At 43.2% G+C, this 25,413-nt stretch overlaps 1 protein-coding gene across 1 annotated transcript in view; it reads left to right on the top strand.

Annotated features, from left to right (window-relative positions):
* Window positions 1–2,319: 2,319 nt before the first annotated feature.
* Window positions 2,320–25,413, top strand: part of LOC141113560 (uncharacterized) — a 42,602-nt gene continuing 19,508 nt past the window's right edge. Inside the window, exons 1-2 of the mRNA XM_073606741.1 lie at window positions 2,320–2,400; window positions 17,648–17,721. Coding sequence (XP_073462842.1) covers window positions 17,651–17,721 — 71 coding nt within the window. The 5' untranslated portion in view covers window positions 2,320–2,400; window positions 17,648–17,650. The remainder of the gene's footprint in view (window positions 2,401–17,647; window positions 17,722–25,413) is intronic.

Here is a 25,413-nt window from a genome sequence, read left to right as displayed (position 1 = left end):
AAAAAATATACATAATGTTTGAGGGCTCTAAGTAATTTTCTAGCAAAAAATAAGGATTTTAACTTGTAAACACCAAATTTCAAAAATAGGCTTAGTCATGAAAGGGTTAAAATACAGATAGAGTACTATTACTTTACTTAACCACTTGCCACCAGGGCCAATTCTGACATTTCTCTCATAAATGTTAAAATCTTCATTTTTTTGCTAGAAAATTACAAAGCAGAGGCCCTAGAAAGTAAAATGGTGGTTGTTGCAATTTTTTACGTGGCACAATATTTGCACAGCCATTTTTAACCACTTGCCACCCGCTGTCGGCAAAGTGTTTGCGATATCCTGACCGGACGTCATATGACGCTGTCAGGATATCAAACTGCTGCGCGCCCCCAGGGGCGCGTATGGCGGCGATTGTTGTTGCGGCGTGTCCGTCTGACACACTGCAACTCCGATCTACGAAAAGAGTCTGACGGAGACTCTTTACCACGTGATCAGCCGTGTCCAATCATGGCTGATCACAGTGTAAACAGGAAGAGCCGTTTGATCAGCTTTTCCTCACCCGCATCTGACAGACGCGGGTAGAGGAGAGCCGATCGGCTGCTCTCCTGACACGGGGGGTCTGTGCTGATTGTTTATCAGCGCAGCCCCCCTCTGATGCCCACCCAGGACCACCAGGATGCCACCAGGGATGGCCATCACACTGGACCACCAGGTATGCCAACCTATACCACCAGGGAAATGCCAATCAGTGCCCAGGCAGCTGCCAATCAGTGCCAAAGAAAAATGCCTGCCAGTGCCACCAGTGATACCTATCAGTGAAATCTATCAGTGCTGCCTTTCAGTGCCCATCAGTGCCGCCTATCAATGTCCATCAGTGCTGCATATCAGTGCGACCTATCAGTGCCACCTCATTGGTGCCGCCTCATCAGTGCAGCTTATCAGTGCCCATCAGTGAAGGAGAAAAACTTACTTATTTACAACATTTTATAACAAAAACAAAGAAAAATATTTTTTTTTCAAAATTTTCTGTCTTTTTTTTAAAAAACCCCAGAGGTGATCAAATACCACCAAAAGAAAGCTCTGTTAGTGGGAGCACAGTTTGGGTATAGTGTAGCATGACCGCGCAATTGTCATTTAAAAAGTGACAGCGCTGGAAGCTGAAAATTGGCCTGGGCAGGAAGGTGCGAAAGTGCCCGGTATTGAAGTAGTTGAAATGCAAATTTTCAGGAAAAAATACAGTTTAATGAATTTTAGTGCAAACAACAATATAATACTCGATTTTTTCGGTAATATACAAAAGACGATGTTACGGCAAGCAAATAGATACCTAACACGTTGTGCTTTAAAATTGCACGTGCCAGTGGAATTATGACAAACGTACATGAAAGTGGAGCTCCACCCAAAAGGGGAAGCTCTGCTCATCTGCCCCCCCCCCCCCCCAGCTGACACATTTGGCACCTTTTGGGATGGGGGGGGGAAGTGAGCTGGAAGTCCGACCCCCCCCCCCGCAGCTGGCCCATTCACAAAACGCAGCTTGCTCTCACTCTGATGTTCAGCACTATACCTCACATGCGTGGTGCGATCACTGTTTACATATGCATTTGTGCATGAGCATGGGGGGGGGGGGATGTGGTGCTTTAAGGTTTTTTTTTTGTTTTTAATTCGTTTTTTTATTTGTATTTTTTTTTTTTTTAATTCGTTATTTTATTTACATTTATTTTTTTTTTTTTACAATGTCTCTTACATTTTTTGGGGATCAACTTTATTGCTATCACAAGGTATGAACAACAGCATTTTTTGTTTTTTATTCCCATTAAAAATCAAGGAAATAAAAATAAATATAATTCCAAATGTTTCACCAAATTCAACCCAAAAAAGCAAGTCGATTAGGAATGCTTAAAGGTATAATGCGCGGAAACCAAGACATCCCAAAAAAAACAAAACAAGACAAAAAAAAACTTCAAGGGACTCACGGGGGTTGAGTGAGAAAAAGTCCCGGCACTCAATCGGTTAACCTTTTTCCGGTATGAGTTCATTGTGTAAGGGGTGGGGGGTGGTGATTCTACACATTTACACATTTTACACTTGATAATATTCCTCTTTTCCACCCCAGAAAGTCCTCTGTACTTTATGTATGTAACAAAGAACTTTGCCCATTCTGAGCAGTCAGTCATTTTGTAGCAGAGCGGCCCATATGCTGGAAGGACAGCTGCTGGGAGAAAACACATAGTGACTATAGTCTGCGGACTTCCCAAAATGGGAGGAGTCACAGGCAGAGTATATTACCTCATGCAGGCGCCATTTTGAGATTATAATACGCCAGTTGCAGCGTACCTCTAATACGCAGGAGCTCTGTCTCCAGCAACCTTGGAACAGCGCACATATGTGTGCTACATCTCACGGCAGGTATGCACTTATGTATATAATGGGGTTATCCTGTATTATTTAGGGATCCCTGCTATTATTCTGCTGTCCGGTGTTGTGCCGAGAATGGCTTCCCCGTCGAAATCTGTTCCCCCTGTCTCTCGGCGGAGATCGGAACTCCGCCTCTCCAGCCCTCTGCACTGCCGCTCCTCCTACTCTTCCCCGAATGCTAAACATCCTTCTACCGTCCCCGCCCCCGTGCGCGTCCCTGTACAATGTTATTAGTCCATCCACACAAATATATATGTATATATTATCACTCCTATATATGTATATATTATCACTCCTTATAAAATATATATGTAGTACAATATTATTACTCCATATATATATATATATGTGTGTATGTATGTATGTATATCTATATACATATACATACACACACATATAGATTATTTATATAGAGAGAGATATTTATCTATATATATATATATATATATATATATATATATATATATATATATATATATATATATATATAAACTATACACACGTCATCATTATTATCCCTTCATATTAATGGGTCTAATTTATTCTTACCCCTCCTACGTCTTCATTATTATCCCGCCTATTATTTACTATTATTTATTGAACACTGGAAATTCTCCCCACAGTCCCTATTATTATTATTATTACTACCACCTATTATATATCTATCAGTATACACGTCATCATTATCATCTCTTCCTATTATTTTATCAAATTTTTTATTGCCCCTCCTATTATTTTATTTATTATTACACCTCCTATTATTTTATATTCATTGTTAATCTTTCTATTATTTTATATTATTGTTACACCTCCTATTCATTTTATCTAATTTATTCTTACCCCCTCCCAGTGGCAGATGGTGCTGAAAATTTTTGGGGGGGGCGCAAACAAACTGAAAAAATCTGAAAAAAAAAAAATCTTTAAACGCAGCCACTGTGTACATCTGTTTTTCTGACTGCTCTACTCTTTGTATCGATCATCCTCACTCTTCCTTCTTACCCCAGACCCTTTCTGTCCAGGGGAAGCGGATTTTGATAGCAAGCTGACTATTGCTATCGAATCTGGTTCCCCCTCCCAATATAGCTTCCACAGCATTTCAAGGGTTAAAAACACTTGTATATGGCTTCTCTGACTGCTCTACTCTTTGTATAAATCATCCTTACTCTTCCTTCTTACCCCAGGCCCTTTCTGTCCAGGGGAAGCGGATTTTGATAGCGAGTTGACTCTTGCTATTGGATCTGGTTCCCCCTCCCAAAACAGCTTGCACGGCATTTCAGGGGTTAAAAACACTTGTATATGGCTTCTCTGACTGCTCTACTCTTTGTATAAATCATCCTCACTCTTCTTTCTTACCCCAGACCCTTTCTATCCAGGGGGAACGGATTCTGGTAGCAAGCTGACTGTGTGTTAAATTTGGTGTTATCACTCTCACTCTCTCATACTGGTCACTGGAAGTTCAACATGGCACCTCATGGGAAACAACTCTCTGAGGGAGGATCTGAAAAAAAGAATTGTTGCTCTACATAAAGATGGCCTAGGCTATAAGAAGATTGTCAAGACCCTGAAACTGAGCTGCAGCATGGTGGCCAAGACCATACAGCGGTTTAACAGGACAGGTTCCACTCAGAACAGGCTTCGCCATGGTCAACCAAAGAGGTCGAGTACACGTGATCAGCGTCATATCCAGAGGTTGTTTTTTGGAAATAGACGTATAAGTGCTGCCAGCATTGCTGCAGAGGTTAAAGGGGTCAGCCTGTAAGTGTAATGCCGCGTACACACGGGCGGACTTTACGGCGGACTTTGCCCGGCGGACTGGATTTCGTCGGACAATTCGATCGTGTGTGGGCTCCAGCGGACTTTGTTTTCTCAAAAGTTGGACGGACTTAGATTTGAAACTTGTTTAAAATTTATCCGTTGAAATCGAGTCCGGTCGAAAAGTCCGCCATCTGTATGCTAGTTCGACGGACAAAAAGCCACGCTAGGGCAGCTATTGGCTACTGGCTATGAACTTCCTTGTTTTAGTCCGGTCGTACGTCATCACGTACGAATTCGACGGACTTTGGTGGATTGTGTGTAGGCAAGTCCGTTCATTCACAAAGTCCGTCGGAAAGTACGTCGAAAAGTCCGCCGGGCAAAGTCCGCCGTAAAGTCCGCTCGTGTGTACGCGGCATAAGTGTCGCACACTGCATCAAATTGGTCTGCATGGCTGTCATCCCAGAAGGAAGCCTCTTCTAAAGATGATGCACAAGAAAACCCGCAAACAGTTTGCTGAAGACAAGCAGACTAAGGACATGGATTACTGGAACCATGTCCTGTGGTCTGATGAGACCAAGATGAACTTATTTGGTTCAGATGGTGACAAGCGTGTGTGGGGGCAACCAGGTGAGGAGCACAAAGACAAGTGTGTCTTGCCTACAGTCAAGCATGGTGGTGGGAGTGTCATGGTCTGAGGCTGCCGGTGTGCTAAAATAAAACCTTGACTCGTGCAGAAGTTCGACCGCATCACTTCCGGTGCGGCTACATCACAAAACAGCTGATCGCGGGGCTCCACTGCGCATGCGCTGCTTCACCATGCCTATACCGCGCATGTGCAGACGCTCATTTTTAGTTGAGAAAAATTATAGACTCGAGTGGGTAGGCGGAGGCGGCGCGAGTTGCTTAATTACATAATCGGCAGCACCTCCTCCAGCCCCGCCCCTAGCCTGCTCTGGAGAAGGGGGGCGGGCCCCCTTGCAACTTAGCACTGTGTATATCAACGGGACCAAGGTCGAGAGAAAATATTAAGCTGCACCGCCTCCAGCTCTGCCCTCGCCCCTAGCCCGCTCTGCTGAAGGGGGGCGGGCCCAATGCATGATAGCACTGTGTATATCAATGGCAGGTCCAGGAAAAATATAGAGCTGTGCCTGTGGGAGAGGCCAAGGCTTTGTATAGAAGACATTCCTCATCAATATGATCATCCACACTGCATGATGTACATAATGTGAAGGGCTGTTCAATCTGTTCAGGAACGAAAACAGCAGCCTGACACATGGAGCCTCCGCTTACACAAATCTGTCTGTACAAAGCCCTGCAAAATACATAAAAGGGAGGTCAAGGAAAATTATAGAGCAGTGTCTGTGACAGTGGCGGTTGGTGCTCAAAAATTTTGGGGGGGCGCAAACAAACTGAAAAATACTGAAACCACCCCAGCCCCCCCCCTCCCAATCAATTGCAGCCTATCAAATGCAGCAATTTGTGCCCGTCATACGCAGCCACTTGTGCCCCTCATACGCAGCCACTTGTGCCCCTCATACGCAGCCACTTGTGCCCCTCATACGCAGCCACTTGTGCCCCTCATACGCAGCCACTTGTGCCCCTCATACGCAGCCACTTGTGCCCATCATACGCAGCTACTTGTGCCCAGTATATGCAGCCATTTGTGCCCATCAAATGCAGCCAGGCGCGTCCCCCAACTCGGCTGTTACTTCACTAACCAATCCCACTTACCGAGTGACGGGCTTCCTCCTCTTCTGTAGTGGCCGCTGTGGCCCCTGTGTCCGCTCGGCTCCTCAGGCTTCTATAGTATGTGTCTATAGTATGCCTGTAAAGGGGGGCAAGTTTCCGGTAATTAGAACAGTCTGACAGCAAAATGACATTTCTAAAGGAAAAAAGTCATGTAAAATTACTATCGCTAGCGCCAGCTATAATGAATTGTCGGTCCGGCAATACACATAAAAGTTCATTGATAAAAACGGCATGGAGTTTCCCCACAAGGGAACCCCGAACCAAAATTAAAAAAAAAAACTGTGTGGGGGTCCCCCTAAATTCCATACCAGGCCCTTCAGGTCTGGTATGGATATTAAGGGGAACCCCGCGCCAAAAAAAAAAAAAAAACGGCGTGGGGTCCCCCCATAAATCCATACCAGACCATTATCCGAGCACGCAACCTGGCAGGCCGCAGGAAAAGAGGGGGGAACGAGAGAGCGCCCCCCCTCCTTAACCATACCAGGCCACATGCCCTCAACATTGGGAGGGTGCTTTTGGGAGAAGGACCTCATCCCCACAAGCCTTGCCCGGTGGTTGTGGGGGTCTGCGGGCGGGGGGCTTAGCGGAATCTGGAAGCACCCTTTAACAAGGGGACCCCCAGATCTCACCCCCCTGTGTGAATTGGTAATGGGGTAAAAATGTACCACTACCATTTCACAAAAAAAGTGTCAAAAAGGTTAAACGCATGAGACGGTTTTTGACAAGTCCTTTATTAGTTTCTTCTTCTTTCCGCTTCTTCTTCCATCTTCTTTCTTCTGGTTTTCCTTCGGTGTTCATTTTCTTCTTCCTCCATCTTATTCTTCTCCATCTTCTTCTTCTCCATCTTCTTCTTCCTCCGCTCTTCTCATCCTGCATCTTCCTGCGGCTTCTTCTCCGCTCTGTCCGCATGATCCGCCTCAGTGGGAGTCTTCCGCCGCGTGACGCTTCGGTTCTTCTGACACTTCTTACATAGCGAAGGGCGGGGCCACCCGGTGACGCACAGGGACTTCCTGGGACTTTCCTATGGCTTTCCCCGTGTTGTCAGAGGGGGCGGGGACACGCCCCGCCCTCCGTTATATAAGAAGTGTCAGAAGAACCGAAGCGTCACACAGCGGAAGACTCCCACTGAGGCGGATCGTGCGGACGGAGCGGAGGAGAAGCCGGAGAAAGATGCGGGACGAGAAGAGCAGAGGAAGAAGAAGAAGATGGAGGCAGTAGAAGAACACCGAAGGAAGACCAGAAGAAAGAAGATGGAAGAAGAAGCGGAAAGAAGAAGAAATTAATAAAGGACTTGTCAAAAACTGTTTTGTGTTTTTTAACCTTTTGGACACTTTTTTTGTGAAATGGTAGGGGTACATTTGTACCCCATTACCAATTCACACGGGGGGCGGGATCTGGGGGTCCCCTTGTTAAGGGGGGCTTCCAGATTCCGATAAGCCCCCCGCCCGCAGACCCCCAAAACCATCAGGCAAGGGTTGTGGGGATGAGGCCCTTCTCCCCATCAACATGGGGACAAGGTGCTTTGGGGGGCTACCCCAAAGCACCCTCCCAATGTTGAGGGCATGTGGCCTGGTATGGTTCAGAAGGGGGGGCGCTCTCTCGTCCCCCCTCTTTTGCTGCGGCCTGCCAGTTTGCGTGCTCGGATAAGGGTCTGGAATGGATTTTTGGGGGGACCCCACACCATTTTTTTTTACATTTTGGTTCGGGGTTCCCCTGTGGGGAAATTCCATGCCGTTTTTAGCAATAAACTTTTATGTGTATTGCCGGACCGACAATTCATTATAGCCGGCGCTAGCGATAGTAGTTTTACATGACTTTTTTTCCTTTAGAAATGTCATTTTGCTGTCAGACTGTTCTAAACACGGGAAACATGCGCCACTTTAAAGGCATACTATAGACACCCCCCAGGTACGAAATTTAAAGGAATATTACACTTTTATTGTTTCACTTTAAGCATTAGTAAAATCACTGCTCCTGAAAAACATCAGTTTTTAAAACTTTTTGTTGCATTGATACATGTCCCCAGTGGCAGGACCCAGGTCCCCAAACACTTCTTATGACAATAACTTACATATAAGCCTTTAAAATTAGCACTTTTGATTATTCATGTTCGTGTCCCATAGACTTTAACGGTGTTCGCACTAATTTTTTGCCTGTTCGCATGTTCTGGATGCGAACAAAACCGGGGGGGTGTTCGGCTCATCCCTAGCCATGGGGTGCCATGTTGAACTTCCAGTGACCAGAATGAGAAAGTAAGAGCGATAACACCAAATTTAACACACAGTCAGCTTGCTATCTTAATCCGTTTCACCTGGACAGAAAGGGTCTGGGGTAAGAAGGAAGAGTAAGGATGATTTATACAAAGAGTAGAGCAGTCAGATAAGCCATATACAAGTGTTTTTAACCCTTGAAATGCTCTGGAAGCTATATTGGGAGGGGGAACCAGATTCGATAGCAATAGTCAGCTTGCTATCAGAATCCATTTCACCTGGACAGAAAGGGCCTGGGGTAAGAAGGAAGAGTAAGGATGATTTATACAAAGAGTAGAGCAGTCAGATAAGCCATATACAAGTGTTTTTAACCCTTGAAATGCTCTGGAAGCTATATTGGGAGGGGGAACCAGATTCGATAGCAATAGTCAGCTTGCTATCAAAATCCGCTTCCCCTGGACAGAAAGGGTCTGGGGTAAGAAGGAAGAGTGAGGATGATCGATACAAAGAGTAGAGCAGTCAGAAAAACAGATGTACACAGTGGCTGCGTTTAAAGATTTTTTTTTTTTTCAGATTTTTTCAGTTTGTTTGCGCCCCTCCCAAAAATTTTCAGCACCATCTGCCACTGGGAGGGGGTAATAATAAATTAGATAAAATGAATAGGAGGTGTAACAATAATATAAAATAATAGAAAGATTAACAATGAATATAAAATAATAGGAGGTGTAATAATAAATAAAATAATAGGAGGGGCAATAAAAAATTAGATAAAATAATAGGAAGAGATGATAATGATGACGTGTATACTGATAGATATATAATAGGTGGTAGTAATAATAATAATAATAGGGACTGTGGGGAGAATTTCCAGTGTTCAATAAATAATAGTAAATAATAGGCGGGATAATAATGAAGACGTAGGAGGGGTAAGAATAAATTAGACCCATTAATATGAAGGGATAATAATGATGACGTGTGTATAGTTTATATAGATAGATAGATATCTCTCTCTCTCTCTCTCTATATAAATAATCTATATGTGTGTGTATGTATATGTATATATAGATATACATACATACACACATATAGATATAATATATATATATATATATATATATATATATATATATATATATATATATATATATATATATATATATATATATTATAAGGAGTAATAATATTGTACTACATATATATTTTATAAGGAGTGATAATATATACATATATAGGAGTGATAATATATACATATATATTTGTGTGGATGGACTAATAACATTGTACAGGGACGCGCACGGGGGCGGGGACGGTAGAAGGATGTTTAGCATTCGGGGAAGAGTAGGAGGAGCGGCAGTGCAGAGGGCTGGAGAGGCGGAGTTCCGATCTCCGCCGAGAGACAGGGGGAACAGATTTCGACGGGGAAGCCATTCTCGGCACAACACCGGTAAGTAAGAATTTCATTATCTTGATTTAGCAGTCAGTGGGCTAAGCAGGCTGAGGACTAAGTATAAGAGCAGATCATAGACGTGTGTGTGTGTGTGTGTGTGTGTGTGCGTATGTATATCTATCTATATGTGTGTGTGTGTGTGTGTGTGTGTGTGTGTGTGTGTATGTGTGTGTGTATGTATGTATGTATGTATGTATGTATGTGTGTGTGTGTGTGTGTGTGTGTATGTATATGTATATATATATATATATATATATATATATATATATATATATATATATATATATATATATATATATATATATATATATATATATATATATATATATATATATATATATATATATATATATATATATCATCTTTCACATTATACAAAAAAATTGGGCTAACTTTTTATTTAAATTCATGAAAGTGTCCCTTTTTTTTTTTTAACTACTTTTCGTAAAAAAAAAAAAAAAATTCTAGTGGATAATCAAGGAGCTGACGCACACTGTTGCTGGCAACACGTTTTGCATGTCTTGTGTGTCCTTCGCTGCTGAGCCCGAGCCACTTCCTTCTCTGTCTATGTGACACATGGCATGAGATGGTCACCCAAGGCTCCTGCTGCAAACTGGGGATTTGAACCAGTGAAGCCACCAAAATTTTTACTGTAAATCTGGGATTAATTAGCTTTTTTTTTTTTTTTTTTTTTCTCATTTCCAAAATCTACTTTTAGTTATGTCTGCTCCTATTCAGTTGTGGCAGTCTTCTTCTCAAAAGAATTGTGTGTGCTGCCAGGTTGAATCGCATTGCTGGCTTCTAACCTTGTCGCATCATAACCCTATACGATATCTTTGTATTAATCCCCCCCCTCCTGCATTTGGGTCCTGGGTGAGCTCTGAGCAGTGTTGCCAACCAACAGATTGAAATTTACTGACACAACAGCCAAGTTTTTACTGGCATTTCCAAAAGTTACAAAATTACACTTTTATGTGCAAATGAGAGTACAGTAAAACCTTGGCTTGCGAACATAATTAGTTCCAGAAACATGCTTGTAATTCAAAGCTCTTGTATATCGATGCATTTTATTTATTTTTTTTTAGAGTATAAGACCTCTTTCACGCTGGGGCGGTTTGCAGGCGTTATTGCGCTGAAAATATCGCCTGCAAACCGACCCAAAACAGCCGCTGCTGTTTGCTCAGTGTGAAAGCCCGAGGGCTTTCACACTGAAGCGGTGCGCTGGCAGGAGAAGAAAAAATCTGCAAGCTGCATCCTTGGAGCGGTGTATTCACCGCTCCTAAACCGCTCATGCCCTTTGAAATCAATGGGACAGCGCGGCTATACCGCGGCCATACACGGCTATAGCCGCGCTATACGAGTGGTTTTAACCTTTTTTCGGCCGCCAGCGGGGGGTTAAAAACCGCACCGCTAGCGGCCGAATACCGCGGTAAAACAGCACTAAAAATAGTGCTGTTTTACCGCCGACGCCCCCTACCGCCCCAGTGTGAAAGCAGCCTATAAGTGAAGAGAGGCGCCTCTAAGTGTAGCAATAAGTTGCTAAATGTTGTACCTTCATTAAATGTAACCATATTGCTACACTTAGAGGCTCCTCTCTTCTTTTTTTATACTCTGTTGTGACATGACACTACTCTTAGATCAAGACATCGCTTGTATATCAAGGCAAAATTTATTAAAACATTTTGCTTGTCTTGCAAAACGCTCTCAAACCAAGTTACTCTCAAACCAAGGTTTTACTGTATTTAGGCTACAAACAAGTACAATATGCAATTAGCAATATGATTTAAAAACATTCTTTTTTTTATTTTTGATATAGTAAGTAGCTCAGGGACAGGACTTAGGAGGACAAGAAATTAGAATGGGCGGCCACACACATAAAATTGACTCTCACAGTGACACTGACAGCAGATGATGATGACACCTCACTGACACAACACGTCCCCTCCTGAGTCACAGTGACAATCTCTCTCCAAGCCAAGCGCTCCCTCCAGTCTAAACAGCACTGACGGTCCCGGTCCCAGCTTGCCTTGCTCCCGTCCCACAGACCCGCACACGAGGCTCTGGCCGCTCTACTTGGCTCCATTGCACCATGACATCACACGCTCCGCCAGAGCCGCCCGATCACACTGTAGCAGGCACTGGGATGGTCTGGTATTTGATCACCTCTGTGTTTTTTTTAATTTTTTTATTTTTTGCGCTACAAATAAAAAAAGACAATGAACAAAGAAAGGAAGACCAACTTGTTTAGGAGGAAAGCCGTGCCACATCCAGTAGTACATAAACACAAGAAAAGGTTCCCCTAGGTGGACTTTCCCGGCATGTGCATAACAGAGAAAAATTAGAAGTAGAAACTATAATACAGGATAAAAGAATATATATTTTATTCAATTGGAAAATACAAATGTTAAAAACAAAGTGGATATCATAGGTAACAAAGCAGTACTACTTAGTAAACACAGTAGACAATCAAGCAATAGGCAATGATGAAAAGAAACCAGAAAACTCTTTTCAAGCCCGACGCGTTTCGGGGTGTTTAATGTTTCTAGGGTCCTTCTTCAGGGGCATAGTCGAAAAGAGGGGTTCATCTAAGTTAATTGAAAAAAATATAAGAGAATAAGAGTGTGTAGACAAAAGTCAAATAATGCAAAGGTTGTCAGTAGATATCCAGTAGGGGGTTTGAATGATCCATTGATCACCTACCTGGAAAAGTTCCATTAACTGCTTGTGGGAAGTTTAAAACGAAAAACCACTGAGAAAGAGCAGGGTGTAGAAGTGGGCAGTTAAGATGTAGTAGGTATAAGTGCTGTTCTTAGATGGTATAAGCTGCAGGAAGGTAAGCAGCAATCTCCATAGAGGAGTATGACACTATGTCCATCCCGCCCGACCCGGGCATGCGCAAGCCAGAGCGATATGCTGAGGTCACAGGAAGGCGCCCCTAAAAATGAAAGAATTAAGGTACCTTAACAGGAATTCAATGTATGTAAGTGAATGCAAAAATGACGGACCAAATAGGTATGCAACAAATATATATATATATATATTTTATATTAAGGTGCCTGCTGTCAAGTTTACATATATAGGTAACAAAATAGTTGAGGCAATGCAGCAGGAGAGGGACTGAATGTAAGTTACAGAATGATATGCCATATAGAAAACTGGGGTAATAAAAGTATGTATGTATATATATATATATATATGATTATTAAAACGGATTTATGCATTATAGAGAAATTTCATAAATAGAGATATATATTGAAAATATATGCCCAAATGAATACATGCCTCGTAAGAGATATTTTTTTTTTTTTTTTTTTTTATGGTTAAACTGGAGTACTGTGGACAGAATTGGCATAATGGTGTGTAGTCCATATGTCAAAAACAAATGTGGAGCTAAGAAAGCCATATGTATAGATTCCCCATAGCCTGCAGGAAATAGAATAGAGCCATAGCAGGATTAGGAGGTGGTGAACGGGCAAAAACACTACAGCCGTATAACTAAAGATGAATGAATACTAAGAAGGGAAGTATACTGCATTTATAATAATGGTCTTTGAGAAGGAGAATGGGAAAAAAGTAAATAGACATACCTATAGAGGATAGAAATGTAGACACGGCCAACCACGCAGTCCTGCATCCGGCATATAGAGCGCTTTGGCAGGGGGTGAGTGGGGCCGGTTTAAGTATAGGACGGGCTCCAATCAGCTGGCGTCAAAGAGACGCACAGCTGTGTAGTGGAGGCCGTCAGCTGGGACGCCTAATTAAAACCTCCCGAGGTGAGGGTGCGCGGCGCCGCCCCTACCGCGCATGCGCGAAGGCGCACTGACGTTGGAGCGACGTCGCGCACACCCGCCCCACCGACACGGAAGTGCCCATCCGACGAACTGGGCATGCTCGCCGGAGTGGCAACATGGAGGTGGTGGGCATAAGGTGGAACAACGCCCAACAACCTCCCTGAGCGCCGCCCCAGGGAAACCATTCTGGGGTGGTTTTCCGTGCCGGGCAGCCGCTCTGGCTGCGCGCGCCTCGGGGGGGGGGGGGGGGCGGGGAGTGGGAAAATTGGCCATAAAAAGAAAAAAAGAAAAACATCTGGGAATATATACCTCCTAGGTGAGGTAGGAAAAACCAAAAAAGGAGTGTGGGAAAGTAAAAAATGATAAATTATAAAAATTCAAGACAACCTAAGACGGTAATCAATTAGAAATTAGTATATAGGATTTGAACGTTAGCCCTGCTAGATCTCAGTGGCTTCAATGAAAGTATATGGAGAAAGGACTGGGACAAGTCACAGAGCATCAACTCTTTTACAAGAAAGGGCAAACAGAATTGAATGTTAAACAGTATAATAATGGGGTAAGCAAAAGGATTGATGGCATAACAGGCAGAATGATCTCTTTATACAAGACATTATAATAGGCAGAGACACTAACAGAAACATCCAATAGAGAATCTGGCATTGGACGACAGAGGACCTAACCAGCAGGTTTAGGGTACATTAATGCTGACACAAAATAAAGACCAGACAAATGATATATTAACAGAAAAAGGGGGGTTCCTGAAGGGGAACCAACCAAGCTGATTGTTTGGATCTGATACATGGTTCCCTGAAAAATGCCGATTAATAAAATAGGGTACACAGTTTGGAATGGAAATTAGGGTAAAGAAAAAAAAAAAAAAAAATATATGGGAGGTATGTATGAGGCCCAACAATCAGCTTGGTGTACAAAGTTAAATGGGATAACACAAAGGAAAACACAGCAGATATTAGGACCCGTGATTTATGGAGGGGAGAAGGGAGGGGAGGGAAGAGGAAGGGAGGGAACTGGGAGAAGATGAGAAGGGGGAAACAAGGAATTATTTTTCCATTCCCCCGGAATTGAAGCCTTCTAAAAAGGGTTTAAAACAGACAGCCTCATTGAGGCCCGGGGGTACAGTGGCCTTTAATAAATGAATCCATTTTAGTTCTCTCTGGAGTAAAATTTTATTCCAGTCTCCCCCTCTGGGGTTAGGATGTATACGATCCAAGATTAAGAATTTGATAGCAGGAAACTTGCCTCCATGTACCAGAGCCACATGCCGACCCAGAGGGAGATCAGGGTCAGCTGTTTTCATAGACAGAATATGCCTGTATGCTCTTCGCCAAAACTCAAGTTTAGTCTTTCCTATGTAAAAGCAACCGCAGTTACACTGGAGTAGATAAACCACTCCAGTGGTCCTGCAGTTAGCAAAATGTTTCGGAAAAAAGGTTTTCCCATTAGGGAGAGTGGGATTTCTCTGGGTCAGCATGTAGCCACAGTAGTGGCAAGTACCGCAGGCAAATGTTCCCCTGTATTTACAATGAGTTGTCGTTGATCTAAATTCACTGTTGGTGATTTTGTCGCCAATAGAAGTTGCTCTCCTAAATGTAAAAGCGGGTTTTTCTGGTACTAGATGGCCCAGACTAGGGTCGAGAACCAATAAGTGCCAGTATCTTTCAATTATTCTTTTGATTTGCTGGTGTTGATTATAAGTTGTAATGATACTAAGGTGACGTGTATCTCTTTGTTGTTTGGTAGAATGGAGGAGCGTTTGTCTGGGTTTGTCAGTTGCTTTTTTAAAAGCCCTTTTTAGGGATTTGTGAGAGTATCCGCGTATTAGTAGTCTGTCGCGAAGGGCAGCAGCTTCTTTAAGGAAGGTTTCATTATCTGTGCAGTTGCGCTTAATCCTGATGTATTGCGAGTAGGGTATGGAATCAATTAGAGGTTTGGGGTGGAAGCTAGCAGCATGCAATATGGTGTTGCCAGCAGTGCTTTTTCTAAAGAGCTTAGTAGAAAGCTTACCCTGTTCATCTTTGAAGATTTCAATGTCTAAAAAAGTTACATGAGTGTTGTTAAAGGACATTGTGAATGTCAAATTGAAGTCATTCTTATTCATCCTGGATATGAACTGCTCGATTACATCCGAGGGGCCCTCCCAGACGATAAAAATGTCGTCTATGTATCGGTACCACCCCTGAATGTGGTTTGTATATTGAGTGATGTTGCCATCTAAAAGGAGGGTTTTCTCCCACTCCCCCAGGTACAGGTTGTCATACGATGGGGCACAACAGGTCCTCATCGCTGCCCCCTGCATCTGGAGGTAGTGGGAGCCGAGGAAGGTGAAAACATTGTGAGTGAGGATGTACTCGAGCAGTTCAATGATGAATTCATTATAAATGGGATCGGAATCCAATTTTTGTTGAAGTATATGTCTGATTGCTGCCAAACCTAGTCCATATGTCAAAAACAAATGTGGAGCTAAGAAAGCCATATGTATAGATTCCCCATAGCCTGCAGGAAATAGAATAGAGCCATAGCAGGATTAGGAGGTGGTGAACGGGCAAAAACACTACAGCCGTATAACTAAAGATGAATGAATACTAAGAAGGGAAGTATACTGCATTTATAATAATGGTCTTTAAGAAGGAGAATGGGGAAAAAAGTAAATAGACATACCTATAGAGGATAGAAATGTAGACACGGCCAACCACGCAGTCCTGCATCCGGCATATAGAGCGCTTTGGCAGGGGATGAGTGGGGCCGGTTTAAGTATAGGACGGGCTCCAATCAGCTGGCGTCAAAGAGACGCACAGCTGTGTAGTGGAGGCCGTCAGCTGGGACGCCTAATTAAAAAACTGCAGCTGCAGGCATCATCTCGGTATTGTGTAAACCCCCCCCCCCCACCACCACCACCTTCTCACTGGGAGATCAGAGTGATCAACCAGCGGTTAAATAGAACTGAACAGAGACTGGAAGGGCTCCGCTCTTCTCTATGGTATAGGAAACTATGGAGCATTTAATCACTTCCGGTTCTGTGATTGTAAACGAACCCTGATGGGTTTCAAAAAAAAAAATCTGATCATACTGATCTTGGTATGCTTTTAAGGGCAGAGGAGGAATCTGGGATCTAGTAGACCCCAGATCTCTAAAAAAAAAAAGTACCTATCATTGCCTATTGCTATTACAGGGTATATTTGTATTCCCAGTGATAAAAATAAAAGTGATAAATAAAAAAAAAAAAAAAGTAAAGATAAACTATTAAAAAAATGTTTTTAAGTGCCCCCGTCCCCATATAGTCGCATGCAAAGGCGAATGCACACGTCGGTTCCGCACATGCTCAGACCGCGATCACCCCACACATGAGGTTTCAGATAGAGGGAAGTAATTCTAGGTCCAGACCTCCTGTGTAAACTGTAAAGGCTTTTAAAGCGTCGCCTATAGATAAGCAAACTTACACCGTTTGTCGCTGCTGCACAGGCATGCACAATTTTAAACCGTGACATGTTTGGTATCTATTTACTCGCTGTAACATCAGCTTTTATAATTTCCGAAACAATTGGGTATTATATTTTTGTGCATTTAAAATTTTAAAAAAGTGTATTTTCCCCAAAAATTGCGTTTGACAAAATACACTGTGCAAATATCAAAATTGCAGCACCCATTTTATTCTATAGGGCCCATTTTTTTAGGTTAAACCCCCCCCCCCCCCCCCCCCCTCCCTTCGGCTTGTACTCGAGTGAGCTGTACAGCAGCCGTACCTTTGATTACTAAAACAGCGTGTGTCTCCCGCTGTGTTATGTAGTCGGCTGTCCATTGTAACAAAGCCCCGCCTCCTCCTCGTCTGTGAAGGAAGGAACACCGATATACTGGGAAACTGTATCAGCGTTCCGTCTATCACAGATGAGGAGGAGGCGGGGCTTTGTTACAGTGGACGGCCGAACAGACTGCATAACACAGCGGGAGACACGTGCGGTTTTAGTAATCAAAGGTACGGCTGCAGATGGGCACAATGAAGCTGCAAGTGGGCACAGTGAGGCTGCAGATGGGCGTTGTTTACCCAGTAGCTGCTGCATTTTCCCACCCTAGGCTTATACTCGAGTCAATAAGTTTTCCCAGTTCTTTTGTGGTAAAATTAGGTCCCTCTGCTTATATTCGGGTCGGCCTATACTCGAGTATATACCGTACCTAGCAAAAAATACAGATTTTTACATGTACACAGAAAAATGCCTGGTGTTAAAGTGGTTAATTTCCCCTAATTGTGTGTGTTGTTTTGTTTTGCACAGACCATGATTGCTTTATTTCCCAGAAAGAATTCCCACACTGAAATGCCACCCTCCTTCATACCACATACACAAAGGTGAGTGTACCTAACTCCACATTACTGCTGATCTACTGTATTTGTATACCTTTTTATTTATTTTTAGCTTTTGATCCTGCCAATAACACACTTCCTGTTCTACAAAAAATTGGAGAAAGTGGCAGATATGTCCAAGTTAGATAAGGCACCTCATCCCAATGATTAATTAGAAAAGAAGTAGAGGGGATTGGGATTATTGCGGTGCCAAAACGATTCAGTTAAAAAAAATATAAATTTTATTACATGGTATCAAAAAAACAAATATACATAAACAGATATTCAAATAGGAATTAAAAATAAAGGAGCACTTCTAGTTTACAATTGGCCAGAGTGGTATAGGCCTTTGTATTGTTTTATAGGTCAGGTCTTCCCTACATGTTTCGCCAAGACATTAGCTTCCTCAGGGGAATAAGGCGTGACCGATATTTATTTAAGAGATAGCTCTATGAAAAGAAAAAAGAAGAGATAAGGGACATGGCATAAATTTGGTACTGCATAGATACAAAAAAGAGACATGCTGCGTGACTTGGGAATGAAAACGACCTGGCATTGAGATCCAACCCTCCCACAGGTAGAAAATCAACAACCCAATACCTACCCCAGTATGCCCGCCGCCACGGGGTCCGTCCCGAGGGTGGCAACCCTACACCACCGTAGTGTGGCTGCAGGGGGCAAGAAGTGACCAATAAAACTATAATGGCAAAAAAGAAAAATAGAAGATTTAAAGAGGAGCTCCACCTTAAACAAAAAAATATTAAAAGCCAGCATCTACAAATACTGCAGCTGCTGACTTTTAATAAATGGACACTTACCTGTCCCAGGGTCCAGTGATGTCGGAAGCCGATCGAACGCTTGTCTCTCGGCTGCCCCCACCGCCATCCTTGGTCAGGGAATCGGGAACTGAAGCGTTGCAGCTTCACTGCCCGGTTCCCTACTGTGCATGCGCATCTACACTGGTCCCTGTTGTGTTGTGGGAACTGTGTGTTTCCCAGAACACAATGGGGGGGGGCATCAGGCATTTGCAGCTATTCCCGGAAGTGGGTGCAGATACCTGTATTATACAGGTATCTGCACCCCCCCTCCCCCCTGAAAGGTGCCAATTGAGGCACTGGGGGGGGGGGGGGAATCCGATGAGCAGAAGTTCCAATTTAGGGTGGAACTCCCCTTTTTAAAGAGCTGAATGGCATAATGAAAATAGGACGTGTGGGCAGTAAGCCCTTAGCCGTTATACTAAGCTTCTAGAGACACGAGGGCAAAAGCAGCGCCCCTGAAGAACCAGCAATAGACCGCTGGCTCAGTCTGCTTTTATATCCCCTCACCCGGTCGACCCTGGAGCGGACGAGAAGCGGCCATCGCGCCTGCGCAATATCCACATTCAAGGCCTACAATGCCTGGCGTGACGTCAATCGCGTCACATGACCCCAAAAGGCGTGTCCAGTGTCAAAGAACAAAAGGCCCTTGGGTGTCCATACAGCCACGGGTAGTGCTAAAGATACCTACCCCACAAGAGCGGGCCCCACGCGCTGCAGAGACAGCGGGAGAACAAGAAGAGGATGGGGAAATGTGGGGAAAGGGAAGGGGCGGACAGGTGGGGGGAATGGATCAGTGGGACAAAGGAATGCAATGCAGAGCTCCAATGCAGGCATAAATCCATCCCACATCTACCAAAGCGCATCCCCAAATCAAGCAGCATGTATGAAACATAAAGAGAATGCATAGAACATACAATATGAAATAAAGAAAATGATGATACAATATCACAGGGACAAAAATATTTACATTAGAAAACACATTACATCAAAAAAACAATTGATTTGGTAATGAATACATATGTGAAGACAAAAATTTAGAATAATAACAAATACAGGCAATTGACCTGAGAATTGTATAGGTGGCCCCAGGGTGGTCAAGGAGTCCAAAGCAAAAAACGGTGAATAGCCAGATCATGAAGAGGGGAGGGAATCGGCTAATGCGATTGCATAGTGGCCAGGGGCCCTCAAACAAAGACCAAATAATAGCGAGCGAAGACACATTAAATCAATGGATTTTTGAAATATAAAATTACTGAAGGAATATAATAATTTGTGCAAACGCTGCCATGACTAAAGAAAAGACTTGAAACTGATATATTAGTTTTAAACCAGGATTTTTAATGGCATCTAGGGTATGTATCCACTTAGTTTCTAACTGCAACAGAGTTGTGTCAATTCCTCCGCCCCGTACATGTGCGGTACATGTTTAAGTGTGGCGAAACGGACAGTGCTGGAGTCAAAATCATGTTGACAACCAATGTGTCTGTTTTAAACCAGTGGTTCTCAACCTTTCTATTGCCGTGACCCCTTGATAAAATTTCCAGAGTTGTGGGGACCCCTAACAGTAAAATTATTTTAGTAACGTGGTTTGTCAGCACCCAAGGCAAGATAAGTAACTTGCGCCCCTAACCCACGGACATATAGTGCCCTCCGAGTCCTCTCCACTTGTACAGTATTAAAACCCATGGTACATTTTAGGATGTACCACCTCTTTCTATGTTCTCCTTTCTTTCCCTTTTATCTCTCTCTATCCTAATTTCTTGTGTTTTTTTTTTTTTTTTTTTTTCCCCATCCCTCTCTCTAGCCTTCTTTCTTGTTCTTTCTCTTATTCTTTCTCTCCCTTTTTTTTTTTTTTTTTTTTTTTTTTTGTTTTTTTTTGTTCCTCCCCCTCTTTTCCTCTCCCTTCCACTTATTCTCAATTTTTATTCCTTCTCTTACTTCTCTTACTCCTTCCTGGGGGGGTGGGGGGAATGGGATGAGTGGCAGTGCTGGGGGGAGTTCTGATCAGCCAACATAGGTGCTCTTGATCAATGCTGATCTGAGAACTGTAGTGGGGACTTTTAATGGTAACTATAATCACAGGTAGTGTTACTCACTGAGTCTCCGGCTTCACTATGTCTCTGACTTTGTGTTGTCTCGTAGCAGTGACACCTATGCCAAAATCAGGAGATAGGGTCTTCTCCAGCCCCTCCCACTTCACATTCCTCACCAGTCAGCTGACCTCTAGTCTCTGCCTCCCAGCCATGCGGTGGGCGGCTGCGGGCTCTAGGAACAGCCCTGCTGGGCGACTGCAAAAAGGCTGGAGAGTGGTGGGGGCTTCAGGAAAAGCCCAGGATTCGGTGACCCCTGGCAAATCATCATTCGACCCCCAGGTTGAGAACCACTGGTTTAAACAGAGGCATAATGTGATCTTGAATTCGCTTGAAAAAAGGGCGTTTCGTCTTACCGACGTAAAAACATCCGCACTGGCAAAGCCAGGTAGATGACTCCTACAGTTTTACAAGTGACTGTGTTTAACTGTGTAAACGTGACTGTTGGGTAGAGTGACATCTCTAGATTTGGATATAAAAGAACAAATGTCACATCTCCCACATGGAAATGTACCTCGAGATGTAGAATTGTTGAAATTTCTAGGCATGTAGTGACTAGTTATAAGGCGGTCCCTGAGGGATGGAGACCGTCGGTACGTAATCAAGGGGTAAGGTTTAATATATTTCTTGATAGTGCTATCTGCAGTGAGTAATGGCCAGTATTTTGTTAAAATACCTTTCATCTGAGTACGCTGTTGAGAAAATTGAGTAATGATGGGGACCGATATAGAAATGCTACTTGTTATGAAAAAATGAATGTACCTTCGTCCTATTACTAATTAGAAATTTGGACAGTTGTGGAGGCAACATGGACTCCCATGGTACAGTATAAACTTACAACAGTCAGTTTACAAAAATATATATAAATTTATTGTGCACAAACACATAATAAAAAGCCTTCAATAGTAGATACATTGCATTGGATGCTACTAATCATGGAGTATCCACTTGCCTGACACAAATTGGAAGAACTTAGATAGATAGATCTATATCTATTTATATTGATCCCATGCTGTTACACGCAGAGATTTGTTCTTCCAGTTGCGGACCGATTGGTCAGTGGATGAGGATCTCTTCGGATGGATAAGATCCTTTCTATTTAGTTTGACTACTTTTATTGAATGCTTTTTTCAGAAGAGATCTACTGTATCCTCTTTGATGTAATCTAGAATATAGATCATTAGCTGCATGGTGGAAATCTGCATCTAAAGTACAGTTCCTTCTAAGTTGTAGAAACTGACTATAGGGAATGCTGTCCAGCAGTGGCCGTGGGTGTGCACTGCTGGCATGCAAAATTGTATTGCCAGCAGAAGGCTTACGATAAAATGAAAAGTGAAGGATTCTCTCAACATCAGCATGGATTTGTAGATCAAGGAATTTAATCCTTGATTGACTACACTCCATTGTAAATTTCAAATTATAGTTATTAATGGCCAGTAATTTCACCAGCCATGAGAGTTCATCCCTCGTTCTGGTCCAAAAGATTAAAATGTCATCTATATAACGATGCCAAGCTAGAACATGCTGTAGTAATTCCGATAGATGATCATTGGCAAAAAGTTCCCTCTCCAACCCCCCCCCCCCCAGGTACAGGTTGGCATAGGAGGGGGCACACTTGGTCCCCATAGCCACCCCCTGTACCTGGAGGAAGGGGGAGGAGCCAAACAAATACATTACGTGTCAAGATGAACTCCAACAGCTGGAGGACGAACTGGCTATGGAAGTCAAACGTAGGTCCCCATTCTTTAAGTTGGGTATGGTTAACCTCAATTCCCTTTTTTGTGTGGAATGGAATTATAAAGACTCAACATCAAGGGCTACCAGCCATGTATTTGGAGGAAGTTGTTTACCATCCAGATTTCGGAGCAAATCAATTGTATCTTTGACGTATGAAAATAAAAAAAATCCCGTGAGGGTATAGATATTTGTCCACTAAGGCTCTTGCATTTTCAGTTAGCCCCTGGCAACCTGACACAATGGGTCGACCAGGGGGATGATCTAATGATTTGTGTACTCCTGGGTAAGGAATAAAATGTGGGTGTCCTAGGATCTTTTACATTCAGGTAACTACAAGTGTTTAAATCCAATAATACCCTGTTGATAAGCCTTTAAAATTAAGCCATAATATTCACGAGTGAAGTTCTCAACAATGGTCTTAGAAATGGGGCGATACCATTGTCTGTTGCCAAGGATGTCCAGACACATGTCCTCATATGCCCGGACATCCATGACAACGACATTGCCCCCTTTATCAGCCGGCTTGATGACCAATCCTGGATGACATTGGAGGTCCTTAAGAGCCTTGCGATGCTTAAAAGATAAATTGTGCAACTGTTGGTCATTCAAGTCCAGATTTTTTATCTCGGAAGGGATCTGTTCTACAAACGCCCAAATATTTGGGTTTGCATGCAGTAAAGGAAATGCTCTAGATTTGGGTTTAAGCTATGTGGGAGGGGGGGAAGGAAACACCGGGGACAACGACACCAGGCAAGGTGAGCACAGGTGACTCCTCGTCATTAATGTGTCCCTCCTCCTGAAGCGACATCAGGTCATCCATGGCCTGAAGTTCCATCTGAGAGAATTGACCTGACCTCTAACAATACACAGGCCTATACCACCCTGGCCAATTGTAAACTAGAAGTGCTCCTTTATCTTGAATTTCTATTTGTTTAGAATTTTGATAGATCTATCTCTCTATCTCTATCTCTATCTCTCTATCTCTCTATCGTTTTGGCACCGCAATAATCCCCGTCCCCCTCTACTTCCCTTTTCTAACACTTCCTGTTTTAGGGTGACAATGCTCACTGCATCTATAGAGGAGCAGTATTGTCATCCTAGAACGGGAAATGTGTTACAATTATAGAAAACTGTCTTCTGTCTGTGGGGTGGTTTTTTTTTTTTTTTTTTTTTTTTTTTTCTCTCTCCTCCCCCCCATCCCCCCCCCAACAGATATAACAAGATGTTTTCAATGGTATATTTACCATGAAAGCAGATAAGAGAAGTTCATTGTTGGAGTCTATGTACACGTTTTAAAGGGATATATTTTTTTTTTTGCTAAATTTATATTTGGTATCTGACCCTTCTGTATACATACGCGCACACAGTAGTCACAGGCCCTTAGCAATGCACATTCTTAATTTCACTAGATTTCAAACTTCAGATTTCTACAGGTGAAACCTGGTACTCCAGCCTGACCAAAGGTTTTGGAAAATTAGAGAAAAAGCAGGTGACACTTGCTTGGCTAATGAGGGCAGCTGTCAGCAGATTCACTTTTGCTGAAGATTTCATCAGTCAGCCTACATGGTTGAGATTTTTTCTTTTACAAAAGGTCATTTAATCACTTGCCACCCATAGGACGCCATATGATGTCCTTGAGTTTCAGTGCTTATACCAAGATGATGGGAGAGCCCGGGACCACTCCGACTGGTGGCATCTGATGCACTGAATAGAGAGAGAGAAACTGATGTTGTTCGTCCTTTGTGTGATCAGAAACCAGAAGCGACAAGGATTTTGGCGGTTACTGGCTTGTACAAGCATCTGATAAATCCGCTCTCACAAAGTAGTACTCACAAGGACAGGCACAAAGCATTAAAGTATAACTAAAGACAAAACTCTTTTCTTTTTTTTTTTTTTTCTTTTTTTTTTTGTTAGTGGAGAGGGATTAGAACCCCTGTCAGGTTTTTATTGCTTTCTGTTTCCCCCTCTCTATTTGTCCTGTTTACCATTGTAATTGAAAGTGAAAGCCCTCCTGTACCTTTTTTGTATTGTACTGTAATTGTGTTGTCCCCCCTACACATTGTAAAGCCCTGCGTAAACTGTTGGCGATATATAAATCGCTAATAATAATATTATTATTATTATTATTATTATTATGTAAAAGTTCAAGTGCGAAAAAAAAACAACAAACCCAAACAGAGTAAAAGGGAACTCAAATCCTGACAGTACAACCAACAAAATAAAAAATAGAAACGCACATAAAAAATAAAGTAGAATGCAAAAAAAATTTATAAAAATTGACATCTCCCCTAAATAAAGAGCTGAAAACCTTTTTAATCATTCAAGCAGTTCGGTTCAATTACCGTATTTATCGGCGTATAACACGCGCCGGCGTAGAACACGCACCCCAAGTTTAGGAGGGAATTTTAAGGAAAAAAAACGTACATTTAAATGCCCATCAATTCAGCGTTATCGTTTCCATCTGCAGCCTTGTCCGTGCAGCCTTGCCCCAGTGTCCAGTGCAGCCTTGGCCCAGTGCAGAATTGTCAGTGCAGCTTTGCCCCAGTGCAGCCTTGTCCCCAGTGTACATTACATGATCGCCGCCGACATACACAAGTTTAGTGTGTAGTTTTAAATATGGCGCCGCGGAGCTGAACGACTGGGCGGAGCCGAGATACACATAGCCGAGGGTTCTCGGCGCCGTTCAGTCACGCCCAGTCCCGCCATTGGACCGGTGTTATGTCCATCATAGGGACTGGGCATGACTGTGAACGGCGCCAAGAACCATCGACTGTGTGCATCTCGGCTCCGCCCAGTCACTGTGTTCTCGGCGGCGCTCGTTCAGCGCCGCCGAGTCCCTCCGAACTCCGCGGCGCCATATTTAAAACTACACGCTATGTGAATGTCGGCGGCGATCGCTCCGATAAATCACAAAATAGCGGGGATCAGCGTATAACACGCACCCACGATTTTCCCCTGATTTTAAGGGGAAAAAAGTGCGTGTTATACGCCGATAAATACGGTAATTTCCCCGGTGGCTATTGGCCATTACCTATGGCTCACTTCTAAGGCTG

This window comes from Aquarana catesbeiana, linkage group LG12 (genome assembly GCF_042186555.1).
Source record: "Aquarana catesbeiana isolate 2022-GZ linkage group LG12, ASM4218655v1, whole genome shotgun sequence".
Classification (NCBI taxonomy): Eukaryota; Metazoa; Chordata; class Amphibia; order Anura; family Ranidae; genus Aquarana; species Aquarana catesbeiana.
This window is presented reverse-complemented; position numbering and strand designations above follow the sequence as displayed.